The sequence below is a fragment of the Phoca vitulina genome, unplaced genomic scaffold, assembly GCF_004348235.1.
Source record: "Phoca vitulina isolate PV1807 unplaced genomic scaffold, GSC_HSeal_1.0 scaffold25, whole genome shotgun sequence".
Taxonomy (NCBI): Eukaryota; Metazoa; Chordata; class Mammalia; order Carnivora; family Phocidae; genus Phoca; species Phoca vitulina.
In genome coordinates this window covers 20,470,666-20,484,428 of record NW_022589728.1, presented here as the reverse complement: position 1 = coordinate 20,484,428, position 13,763 = coordinate 20,470,666, and the positions used below count along the sequence as shown (strand labels likewise).

General features: G+C 37.3%; 1 protein-coding gene across 2 annotated transcripts in view; it reads left to right on the top strand.

The window, feature by feature from the left end:
• SLCO5A1 (solute carrier organic anion transporter family member 5A1) overlaps positions 1-13,763 on the top strand; it is a 132,281-nt gene that overhangs the window by 66,575 nt on the left and 51,943 nt on the right. Inside the window, exon 4 of one of the 2 annotated variants that reach the window (XM_032421961.1) lies at positions 5,215-5,379. The exons of the other annotated variant lie outside the window; for it this stretch is intronic. Coding sequence (XP_032277852.1) covers positions 5,215-5,379 — 165 coding nt within the window. The remainder of the gene's footprint in view (positions 1-5,214; positions 5,380-13,763) is intronic. 2 annotated transcript variants of the gene reach the window in all.

Here is a 13,763-nt window from a genome sequence, read left to right as displayed (position 1 = left end):
TTTAGTTAAATTCCAGCTAGCCAACATACAGTGCGATATTAATTTCACGCGTACAACCCAGTGATGCAACACTTACATACAACACCCGGTGCTCATCACAAGTGCTCTCCTTAAGTAACACTTCTTTTAAAAGTGATTTCTATGTGTTGCCTATCTTATATTACATTCTATTGAAGTTTGGTGCTTTGTATTGCATTCTTTTCCTACTTTACTAATGTTTAAGGCATTTCTGGTTTTAGTGTCAGTTTGCCCTTATTGAATTTGTAAGATGTTGTAGCATTAAATGATAAAAAAATGATAATCATTATCATTATTTTATCTCTCCTTCACCAGGCTTTTTACTGCATTTTTTATTTTACAATGACAGTTGTAAATGACACGAAGAAACTTACCTAGAATATATTCTGCAGCATAAATTTGGATATTTGACTGCCAATGTATGGATTTAGCTTAGATTTTTAAACTTTGTGTTTTTGAAATTATTTTGAATTTACATAAAAGCCACAGACAGTGCACAGAGCTCCTGTGTACCCTGTACTTCAGTTCTCCAGTTGTTAATGTTTCTGACCCACCTGAGAAGTTGCAGACATGATGCTCTGCTGCCCTATCCTCCTTCAGTGTGGTTTCCTAGGTACAAGGACATTGTCCTACGTGACCACAGGGCAGCCATCAAAACCCGGAAATTAACATTGATCCAGTGCTACCTTCTAGACCACAAGCCCAATTCAAACTTCATCAGTGATTTCAACAATGCCCTTTATGTCCAAATTCAATTCACAGACCACATGTTGTATTTCGTTGGGGTGTATTTTAGTCTTCTTCAATCTGGATCAGTTTCTCATATTTCCTTATTTTTATGATCTTGATCTTTTTAAAAAGTATAAGCTGATAACTTTATAGAATGTCCCTCAGTTTGGGTTTGACGATGTCGCCTCCTGGTTTATGCACTCGGCGGGCATACCACTGAAATGAGGCTATATTACAGTGACTTGTAACAGAAGCTATATAACGCTAATATCCCTGTGAACTTTTATCTCTTGGAGAAGATTGTATCTACCAGGTTTCTGTACTCTGAAGTTAATAAATATATTGCAGTTCTAAATCCATAAGTAATTTATAAGTGTTTTATGGGGAAGTACTTTGAAGCCATGCAAATCCAGTTGATTCTCATTTGTGGGTAGTTGTGTTCTATAAAGTCACATGAACATTGAGTTAACGAATACAGAAGCATTGCTCTAGGGAAAACACAGGATTGGATTACTGTCACAACATAATCATCAACCAGTCAGTACATAACCTTGTTTTATGTATGTTTCTGTTTGAAGACACTTTATTCAATATATATTGTTGATTCATTAACACTGAACCTACGGCCAACTAGCAGTATGACTCATGCCTGAAGGAAGTGTATCTAACACGTGTATTTTCTCTACATGGCACATCACAGCCTCTTAGGAAAGCTAGACAGCATTTCAGCACTATATCTGAGGGCCATCTGAAACAGGGAAATCACCAAAAACACAAAAATGCTAAAAATATGACAGTATCTTGTGAAAAGGACACTTGCTTGCAGCATGAAAGCTGACACAGGAAGACAGTGTGAGATGCCTCATGAAATCTTAGCCAAGAAAGTGTGTGTCCTACAACTTAAATTTTTTTGCCACTTGGTGCATGTCCTTGAATGGCTACCCCCTGTGAGTATTGATTTGGGGGTTACACATAAATTGTAGCGAGTGGGCAAATTTGAAAATATTAAATCTGTAAATAATGAGGATTGACTGTATCTTGTTTCTATTAAACTTTCACTTACCACTTTTAGCATCCATTGACCTTAAATTGCTTCATATTTGACTATTGGGATCCTTCAAACTGTTTTTGGTGTCCTTCTGACATGTCCCCATCATTCTCTGAGCACTTTACTTTCTTGTTTAACAAGATTTTCCAGGCTCATCTTGTATTTTCTCTGCCTCAGCTCTGAAGTTAGACATTTCTCCAAGGAGCTCTGGTTCCTTTGAGTGGAAAATGGCCTTTAGAAACCAAGCACCGGGTGCTAGGTGTGCTCATTGCTATTAGGGTGTTATAACTTCTAAACTGTGTAGTAGACAGAATTAGGAAATATGTGTATGTAAACACACTCACACATATCTATCATCTGTCATCTTTATCTATCCATCTATTGTCTATCATCATATCTATCAATCATATTCTATCTATCTGTCAGTCTGTCTATCTGTCCATCCATCCCATGACTTCATACCATTACCTTCAGTTCCAATCTGATATCTAACTATCCCCTGTCCATATTTGTAACTCCCTTCTCTGGCCATTAGAAAGCTGACTGCCATTAGTTTCAATGGACTAACTTACTCACTCTTCTTGTATTTAAACCAACTCTCAGCCCCACCTGCCAAAGACACAAGCCTGGATATCTGGCCCTTTGTTCCTGCAGGGCATGTATGCTGAAGGTTTAGCTCCAACAAAGGGAAGGAGGAAGGTGGAAGAAAGGAGGAAGCTAACTTAAAGTTGTTGAATTTCAACTTTTGCTAAATTCTTCTTAAATAACACCAGTTTTTTTGTTTTATTTATTTATGAAAGAGAAGACAAATATTACATATATTTTTGGTTAGCTTTGAAATTAGAGGGCTATTTACCACACCAAATGGGTATAAAGGAAAAATCAGTTTTCTGTAACTAGTATCTTTTTTTTTTTTTAAAGATTTTATTTATCTGAGAGAGAGAATGGGAGACAGAGAGCATGAGAGGGGGAGGATCAGAGGGAGAAGCAGACTCCCCGCTGAGCAGGAAGCCCGATGTGGGACTCAATCCCGGGACTCCAGGATCATGACCTGAGCCGAAGGCAGTTGCTTAACCAACTGAGCCACCCAGGCGCCCCTGTAACTAGTATCTTTTTTTTAAAAGTTTATTTATTTAAGTAATCTCTACCCAACGTGGGACTGGAACTCACGACCCTGAGAAAAAAGTTACATGCTCTTCCTTTCTTCTGACTGAGCCAGCCAGGCGCCCCTATAACTAGTATCTTTTAAAACATTCATGTGAGATATATGTTATCTTCTTGGATTAAAAAAATTTATTGTATAATTTCACCAGATGTTTTAGATTCAATAATATTTAGATTTAATATACCAAGTAAACTTAATTTGAATCTCCAAATGTTGATAGAAAATCTTCTAATTTTTAAATTTTATTTTATTTATTATTTTAATTTTTTTATGTTTTATATATTTTTTTAAGTAGGCTCCGCACCCAACGTGGGGCTGAACTCATAACCCCAAGATTAAGAGTCCCATGCTTTATTGACTGAGCCAGCCAGGCACCCCTCTAATTTTTAAATTTTAGATCTTTTGATTTGCCTATTTACAAGAGAATATTGGGTAATTTTATGAAGTAGTTTAATTATTTTTTTTTCTGGTGTGTTTGTCCATGTTAAAAAATGAAGTATGCATCTTAATTTTTTTTAAATGTTCATTTAAACTTTAAATGATCAAATTAAGATATAGAACATTAAAATTAATTTACATTTTAAAATGATTAGCAAATAGTCTTGACTTCCTAAGTTTTAAATTCTGGTGTATAGGCCATAAATTATAGCTTTAATAACAAGTTTTGCTTAATTTTTATGAAATGATTTTATTATGTTGTAGCATAAGAGGATAACTGTTCTTTTCTTTTTAAGATTTATTTATTTATTTTAGAGAGCAAGAGAAAGAGCACACACTCAAGCAGGGGGAGGGGCAGAGGAGAGGGAGGAGAATCTCAAGCAGACTCCCCACTGAGCATGGAGCTCAATGTGGGGCTCAATCTTACAACCCTGAGGTCATGACCTGAGTCAAAATCAAGAGGCGAATGCTTAACTGCCTGAGCCATCCAGGCGCCCCAGGGGATAGCCACTCTGATAACTGAGATGACTGTACCTGTCAGAACTAATGCAGCTTATCTTTTCCATGATACATTCCAAGATATGTAAAGATCACATAAATGTGGGTTAATTCACATTATAAACATGCAAAAATGCAAAGGAATATGCACAAGAATCTCCTTTTATTCCTCTTTCCCAATCTTATTCCAATTACAGAATTTATTGGTGTTGTATATATTGGGAAGTATATATATTCAACCACATATAAATACGTTGTTTTGGTTTGTTTGATTTTTACTTTGATATTACATATATGTATATGTATATATATTTACATACTCATGTATATGTATATTTCTGCAGCAGCTTGCTTTACTCATTTATAAAAATATTTCTTGGAGTTCCTTTTATGCCAGCACATATAGCTCTGTATCATTTTTAGCTACTGCATAGTATTTCATTATAGGGCTGTGCCATAATTTATTTAAACATTTTCCGTTTAGTCTTTTTCCTTAAATTTTTGCTATTATAAATAATGCTGAAATGAAGATACCTGGACATACATCTTGAAGCATATATATATGGCAAGTTCTGTAAAGTAAATGCAAAGACTTAAAGATGAGACTTTTATCTCTTCCTTGAGAGACAGCTGCGCTGGTCCTGAGCCCCCACCTCTGGCCTCTCCTCCTTTGGAGATCATTTCTCTTTCTTCCCCAGTCCAAAGGCCCTGGGAGTATCTGACCTGGTGACCTGACCCTTAAGCCCTTTTAGCTGCATCATTTCCTGTTTCATAATGAGGCTGGAAGATTAAATGTCCAGAATCATGTACCAGTTCCCCTGCTGTGGGTGTCTGCAATGCGGGTTCAGGGATGTGACAACTCAGAAGTGGGTTTCTCAGGGAAGTGCTGGTTGAATGAAGTAGAAACCATAATGTAGCACTGTACTGCAGATACTTTGCGCATTTAGTAGATTCTTGGGTTTTAGCAAAGAATAACATTGTTTTAATTAAAAAAATGTAAACAATTTATCTTAAGCAGTTTTTAGAACAGGAGTCATAGGTTGGGTTTTTCTTGTAAGGTTATTTGTGTCTGGATATGTTTTCTGTTACTTTATTAAATTTCCTCATCCTACTTGAAAAATTTTCAGCAACCCCAAATCTGTTTAATAAAGGGGGTGATTTCTAATCAGTCATCAGGTTTTTCTGTTTTTATTCTCTATTCAGTAGTCTCGAATATTGCTGAATGGCTATTTCCCGTTCATTTCAAAAACAGTTCAATCTTATTTTATTTTCCATCCCTTATTTATAACATTCATTTGTCATTTTTGTCATTTTGTAGACCTACCAAGAGCAGCTGTCAGGATCTTAAGCAACATGACATTCCTTTTTGTGAGTTTGTCATACACAGCTGAGAGTGCCATTGTAACCGCTTTCATTACCTTCATTCCCAAGTTCATCGAGTCACAGTTTGGTATCCCAGCTTCCAATGCCAGCATCTACACTGGTAAGGCACTGCCGTTAGAGCTCCTTGAAAACATGATCATTTTTGACCACTAACCTAAAATGCAATGAGTGAGGAGAAAGTTCATTCTAACATCAAAGTGTTGAATAAATTCATTAACAGCTACCTGCCTCCCCTCACCCTCCACCCCCATTTTAGGAGGAGAAGGTCTTTGAATGTTTTCTTGTTGACTCAGATGGTGTTACTGTGTACCATTTTTTACCAACTGTCTTTTGGGAAGGGAGAACTTTGCATAATTATGTTTTTATGGTTCTCAGTTAAAAAGAATGAAATGGGCAATGGCATTCAAATTTAAATCTGAATATATCTTTTTATGGGTGGCGTGAGTCAAATTAAAAAAATGATTGAAAAAATTTTAAATGGATAATCTGAGATAGAGATGATCAGGTGCATGGTATCAGGATTTCCCCTTCAAGAATATAAACAGATTTTGATTGAATTACAAGAGATGCTTGACTTTATAAGGAAATCTATGAATTTTGTTTTAGAAGGTGTTTTATGTCTGGGAAAATGGTTTTTGGAGACGATGATATGGGTACCTATTGTATGTAGTACTCAAATCTTTTTTCATAATAAATTGAGGGGGAGACGAACCATGAGAGACTATGGACTCTGAGAAACAAACTGAGGGTTCTAGAGGGGAGGGGGGGCGGGGGCATGGGTTAGCCTGGTGATGGGTATTAAGGAGGGCACGTATTGAATGGAGCACTGGGTGTTATGCACAAACAATGAATCATGGAACACTACATCAAAAACTAATGATGTTTTGTATGGTAACTAACATAACATAATAAAGTAAAATAAAAAAAATAAAACTCACTATGACCATAAAAAAAAAAATTGGGTGTTTAGAAATGTGGGAACACTAATTCTCAGATATTGGGGGAATTTTCAGTGTATTATATCATAATATTTTGGATATATCTTTAGTGGTTTCAAAGATGGTCAAATGACTGTATCTGCCTAAGTCTTAATCTATTAATAAAATATTATTTAAATAGTAAAGTGGAGATTTATGATAACTTTTCTGATGACGCTGACTCCCACTTTATCCTCCACATCCACATTCAAGCTTAGTAGCTTGAATTATCTGAAAATTAACGAGCAAAGTTATATTATTATAGAAAGAGAAGTTGACTTGAAATATTTGGGTAATCACTTTGTTCTCTTCTTTCACTTTGCACATGAAAAGACATACATTTGGGTTGTGGGTCCACAATCGCCAATATTTTTATAAAGAGTATACTGCTTTGGATCATTGTAATGGTCACCCAAAAATATGTTTTTCTCTATTTGTGTTTCAAAAAAATATATGTTTTCCTTGTATTAAGGTAAAATTTACAGATTACTTAACAGTTTGTCAGAAAATCTGAATGACACATTTCTAGTTTAATTTTTACACTAACCCTTTGTTTGAGTGACAATTCTTGGTCAGGGAAACCGAGAGTTGTCTTGTAGCTAGATCTGAAGCCACACATCTGATAAATGTAGAGTAGTCTCAAGCATTTCCCTAACTAAGTTTCAGTATTAGTAAGTGTTACTGGCAAGAAGAGTCATAGTCAAATAAATTTGGGACTTGCTGAGTTCAAGTATTACAGAGTTGTTTTCTATAGGACTCTTCACAACCCTTACTATGCCAATGTGCATTGTGAAACTCCCAGACACAGGCTCAAGGTACTGTCTTTCCCAAATTGATTTGACCATGAAATCCAACTTTTGAATGGCGTCTCTCCCATGAGCAGTTTTCTTCAGGATACACATTGAGAAACACTGCTGTTCTCTCCTGTGTGTCCCTGTTCCAGCCAGACTAGGGAGCGGAGCTGTCTGGATCATCCCATTCCCCTCCAGATGTGCCATTTTAACCAACCAGCAGTTGCTGGGGCAGTGGTACCGTACAGAGCTAGGTAGGAATTGATGCATATTGAATCACATTGACCACGGCCATCATTTAATTATTGGTAGAGGCAGAGGCTAGACATAAGACTCCTTGTAGAAAAATAGAGTAAAGGGTTCAGCTGGACCTGGGGTGTTTGGCTGCAGAGTCGTCACTGAATATGGCCCCTTGGCGAAGGAGGGTGCAAGATTAAATAAAACTAGCTCACGGAATTTGTTCATCCCATGTTCCAACATCAGGATTAAAAAAGCAACATCACACAGTGCCAATTCCATTCTGGTTTTGTCATAGGTAGGTTTTTTTTTTTTTTTTTTTAAACATTGTCAATGCAATTTATACTATGTTTGATAGTCTCCTGTGTTCTGATCAAATGCTTTCTTACTCCTAGCTCATACCTTTTCCTTTCTTTTCAGATAGATAACAAATAATAATGGTCAAAGATACTCAGATTAAGAGTAGAAGGTTGCCTGTCATATTACAGTAAGATGAACAAGGATGATGATCTCTTTTAAAGCTCACCTTGATTTTTGAATTTTTATTAATTGAATCCTTCTTACCCTCTGAGCAGAGATTTGTATTTTTAAAGGATTTATTTAGTTTAATTGAGTCTTTTTTTCCTTTCTATGCATGTAAGTGACATGTAGAATTAAGAAATGTATCTGAACAAGAATTTTAATATAGTTTTTTTTTAAAGATTTATTTATTTAAGAGAGAGAGAGCGCAAGCGGGGGAGGGGCAGAGGGAGAGGGAGACAATCAGACTGCCTGCTGACGCTGGCTGGATCCCAGGACCCTGAGATCATGACCTGAGCCGAAATCAAGAGTCAGACACTTAACTGACTGAGCCACCCAGGCACCCCAGAATTTTAACACAGTTTTAATTTCTCATCTGACGAAATTTTTGAGTTAAAGTTCTTTTTATTTTAATTTAAAAGGATTATTTCAATAAATACTTTGACCCTCCATAGCCATTTGCTTGTATTGTGTTATATGGTAGGGATGAAGCTCCATACATGTATCAGAACACAGGCCTTTGCTCACTTTCTCTCCCATAGCCCTTGAGCACCGGCTCTCATAGAGCTGTACCCTGTGTGTGTATGACCAGGGTGTGTGTGCGTGTGTGCGTGTGTGTGTGTGTGTCAGACTCAAACCAGAACCATAAGTTGTTTACAGATCTGGCTGTGTTTGTATTTATGCAACCATGAATCCAAGTTCACGTTACACCCTTCCCATTTGTGGTCTTTCTGCTAACCCATTTAGGGTCACATTTGTTGACTGAAATGAACTATTTGGAGGTTGATGTTTTGGAAAAGGCTGAAATGATGGCAAGAGCCCTGAAGGAGGAGGCAGAACAGCCTTGAATGTTGCCACTGCTGGTTACTAGCTGTGTGACTTTTGGCAAGTCATTTTACTTCCTCTACTTGAGCTAAAACTGAAGCTTACCTGTGTCTTGAGGAAAGAGCTCCTCTGTCTCTATGTTCAGTGTTGTTGTGAGGATCCGATGAAGTAGTGAATAGCGATTTGTTCTGAATCTTCCTGAGGTTCAAATGGGCACAGCAATATAAATTGAAAAACACAACTTAATCATATATTATAGGAAAGGGAATTATTATTGATGATGTTGATGGTAGCGTCTTACATTTGAAGTCATGTTGCTTGAACAGGTCTGAGAATGAAACCTCTGTAATAATAATGATGATAATAAAGCAGCTGCTGACTATACTGAGTGTTTACTAAGTAGAAGACACTATCTAAGCTTCTTCATGTGGACAACATTACTTAATCCATGTAACCAATGGCTATGTAGTAGGTGTTCTTGATTACGCCCATTTTCCAGATGAGGAAACAAAGGTCTAGGGAGTTTTTAACAACTTGCTTACAAACATGCAAATAGTTAGATCCAGGAGACTAGTATCTTGGAGTATATAAAGATCCATATGTAATTTTTATTGAAATACTATAATAGGTCTATGCTATTTTATCATTTCCAGGCAGTTTAAATTTTTTTTAACTATTTTAGAGAAACAGTATTCTGTCTAAGATTCAACTTCCACCCTGTCTAGGGCAGCCTTTGCCACTGAGCCATGGTCAAGAACATTCATTTTCAGAGCACCAGCATCTTTCAGCATCACCTTTGCTTTCCTGGGGTCCTGCCCTTGTGTGTGCAGAATTATAAGGGATTAGACGGTAGTTTGTCTTTACAAGAGAAATGGCCTTGGAGAACTCTGTTTTGCTTTTCATTGGAGAATAATCAAAATACTTATTTCTTTGGTAAGGGGATTAGGTTGGGGTGTGATTTTATTTTTTTTAATGACTATCATTTTTATTGTTGTCTAATTAACCAAATATTTGCCATCTGTCTTCAGCTACTGATTTGGGGGTTGTTTTTAATGAGATTCAAAGCAGTGCCACTGAACTCAGACTGCAGCCTCTGGGAGTCACTGCATGCTTGGAAGCCAGAGAGACATGCACATGCTTTGATTAGCTTCATTCTTCTGCTTTTCTATACCAGTTCTTTAATTTTATAAGAATAGTTTTTAAAAATATATTTTTGTACTAATTTTATAAATGTGTACATAGATTTTTAACATTAACATTAAACTTTTAAGTGCAAATGGACCATATTAAGTATGGCTACACTTGGCGTCACTGCCCATTTCCAAGGTCAGACAGTGACCTTGGACTCCACAAGACGTGGGCAGGCACTGAACATGATATGCTCAGGGAGAGGAGAGGAAGGTCCTTGAAAACCAACATCCTGCAGCCGCTGCTAGCATCTTCTCCCTTCTATACTTTTAAACAATCTTGAGATAAATAGAGGCTATTAGGACCTAAGAGTGACAATTTTAGGCTCTTTGTCTTTTGGGCAGAAAGGTATTTATTATACTAAATTACATGTGTTTTTCTCCGGTGCTAATTAGAACTGTTGTAGAAGGTTATAGCGGACATTAAGTCAAGATACTCAGATTCTTTTTATTTGTTGATTAGCTAGTTAATTTAAGGCATGTTTGAGTGCCTACCATGTGGCAGGTTCTAAGCCAGTGCACTGATGGTGATGGTTAAACAGGGTTTAATTGCTCAAGAAGGCTCAGAGGCCCCAGAGTGACAACACTACACATAAGTACTCTATGACAATAGCACTGAAGTGAGAATGTACTTCCCAGTCACAGACCATCTCTGAAGGGCATGGCAGGACCCATGTCCTCTCTTATATCTGGCACCATTGACATGTACTTGGAACACCCAGGAAGCAGAGCCCAAAATGGAGTCTCAGTGGGTGTTACAAAGTATTTTTTTTTTAAGATTTTATTTATTTATTTATGAGAGAGAGAGAGAGGCAGAGGGAGAAGGAGGCTCCCAAGGAGCAGGGAGCCCGATGCGGAACTCGATCCCAGGACGCTGGGATCATGACCTGAGCCAAAGACAGACGCTTAACCATCTGAGCCACCCAGGCGCCCACAAAGTATTTTTATAATACTTTTTATATTTTAAAATATATTTTTAAAGATTTTATTTATTTATCTGAGAGAGAGAGAGCAAGAGAGAGAGCGAGAGCATGAGCAGGGAGAGGGGCAGAGGGAGAATCAGGCTCCATGCTGAGCAGGGAGCCTGATGCGGGACTCGATCCCAGGACCCTGAGATCATGACCTGAGCCAAAGGCAGATGCTTAACCGACTGAGCCACCCAGACACCCTATTTAAAAATATTTTTAATATTTTTTATTTTCTGTACTTTGCTGGCCACATGGGTTCCTGCTCTGTAACCAGCCTCAACATCAGAACTCTCCAGGTGATCTTAGGGAGACCAGGTACAAATCTTCATGCTCACTTTCATCAATAAACAATGCTAAAAGCTGGTACAAATCATCCCCAAACTCCTCAGATGAGGTTGCAGATCAATATATTAATCCATGTGTTTCACACCTTGGCTAGGAGTCAGTGCCACGTACATGCGCTCTCTTAATTCGGCTCAGGATGATCTCAGGCCTGCAAAGGTACCCCCCAGAGCTACCCCAGGACTACGTTAGGGCATGAGGTGAGCAGCGTGTTGGCCCTCACGCCGCTAATCCATTGTGTGACTGTAGGTTCATCAGTCTTTCTTTCTAGAGAATAGTTTTTCTAATCTAGAAAACAATAATTTGGACTGGAAGGAACTCTATGATTTCTTCCTTTTCTAAAATCTTAGATTAAATCATTTTTTTCTAAAGCCACATGCACGAAATGAACTTATTCTTACATTCCCCATAGAGTTGTATTATTTTCTTACAAGAGGATTAGTTATTAACCAATTCATTTCTGTGGTCTTTTTGGTAATGTTGCATCACCACCAACTTTGGCCATGTCTAGCATCAACATGATCTGTTTTTCCTTCTGTGGGTGACCTGATGTAATCCACAGACAGACCTCTCTTTGGATCCCAGATCCAAAAGATTAACTAAATGCGTAATTTTAGCCAAGTCACTTTACCACTCTGTTTATCATTTGTAAAATGTGAGTGATCATATCCCAGGGCTACAGAAAAAAAGTGAAATGAGATAATTCTACTTTAAAGATTTTGGTATCTGGTAGATGCTCAATAAAAATTAGTTTTCTTCCTTTACATGCTGTGAAACAGTGTTAAATTTAAATTCCTGTTAAACAGTTTTGTTAGGTTTTCTGATTTAAAACAAACTTTGTATTAATTTAATTTAGAGTGGTAACTCAAGGGTGTTTTGTTCAATTCCACCTGTTAGAAGAAGTAACACATTCAAATGAAATTATAAGGAGGGACTTCTTTAGTCTTGATCATAAGAGTAAAATAGCATAAACTTTCTGGAGCAGGGAGACAGCGAGAGGGTGCTGGGAGGGATGTTCATACCACAATGCATCATGGACCCCTGTCTCTCTCTGTCTCTCTCTCTCTGAATCTCTCTCTCTCTCAGTTGCTCTAAATCAATTCACCAAGTGATCAGCCTCCTGTTTGGCCAGTTTTCCAAATGCCCATTATTTCTTTTGATTCTTTCCTTTATTTACCAATTTTCGGAGTAAAAATTTATACTCTAGCAAATCTGTAGAGTCACCAATAAATTTAAAAATATATTACAATGAACTCGTGGCTACTTATGTTTGATGTGTTTTAATCCTTAGTAGTCATTATTCTGTTTGCTGCTGTAGTTGTCCAGTGTCTGGTCACTGGGAGCCCTTTCAAGTTAGCACCTGCATCCTTTGGCACAGCCTCAGTAGTCTTTGGTTTCTCGCATGACAAAAGATGACTCACTTATCTTATGTTTCCTGCCCTAGACTTAGGATCAGTCATTTCTGCAAGCAGCTGTGGTTCCTTTTAGAGGAAGAGGGTATTTGGAGATCACCATCCAGACAGTAGGGTCGCCTCATTGCTATAAGCTTGTCATTGATGCTAGGGCTTTTTTTTTTTTTTTTACATAAAAAGAGAAAAACATCATGAGGTTATACTGATATTTTTGCTTTAAACTTAAGATTGCAGGTTATTGATTAACTTCTTTGTTATTATATTGTATCTCTTTGCTCTAATTCTGCAAATCTTTTTTCCTAATGACTATAAAATAATTTATCCGAGTGTTTATGTATGAGTGTGTGTATTATAGTTTCCAACCAAGTATCAGTATTATTGCCAACCATGAAATATGAAATTCAGTTTTAGACTTCTTTGTGGTTCTTTTGTCCACAGGCTGTGCAAAAAATACTGTGACCTGAAGTTATCTGAAATGATTCTTTTCTGGTTATGCCAGCAACCTGATAAACTGTGGAGTTTATTTGCTTTAATTTGTTTTCAGTTTTTAGGGATTATTTTATTTTTATATTTTTAAGTTAATTTAAAAATTATGTAATGCATCAAAGAGGCCTTGCTTCCATCCAGTTCTCTCTATAGGTAGCATTTTATTAGTTTATCCCTCTTATTTCTTTTTGAATAGGTAAGTAAATATGTGAGGGCATCCGGGTGGCTCAGTCGGTTAAGCATCTGACTTGGGCTCCGGTTGTGAGGTTGTGATCTCGGGACTGTGGAATTGAGCCCCGTGTCTGGCTCCACGCTCAGCGGAAGTCTGTCTCCCTCTCCTTCTGTCCCTCTCCCCGCTCCTGCTGTGTCTCCCTCTCTTTCAGATAAATAAAATCTTTAAAAATGAATGAATGAATGAGTGAATGAATGTAGTATGTATGCAATATATGTAATATACACATCAGTGTGTTATATTGGTATCTCTCCCCTTTCTCCCCCCGGGGTAAGTACACTTACTATAGCAGCCTCAGAGACCTTGCTCATTTCTTTTATAGCCACACAGTATAGCACGCTACTGTCTGGAAGGACATTGGGTTTTTTCCATTCTTTTGCTGTAATGACACGTATCGTATCCATATAAATAATTTCATACTAATAACCCATTTGTCTAATATACTTATTTTCTTTTTAACTATTTAATTTAATTGTCCATCTTTCAATTAGCCTTTATCCTGGCAGAG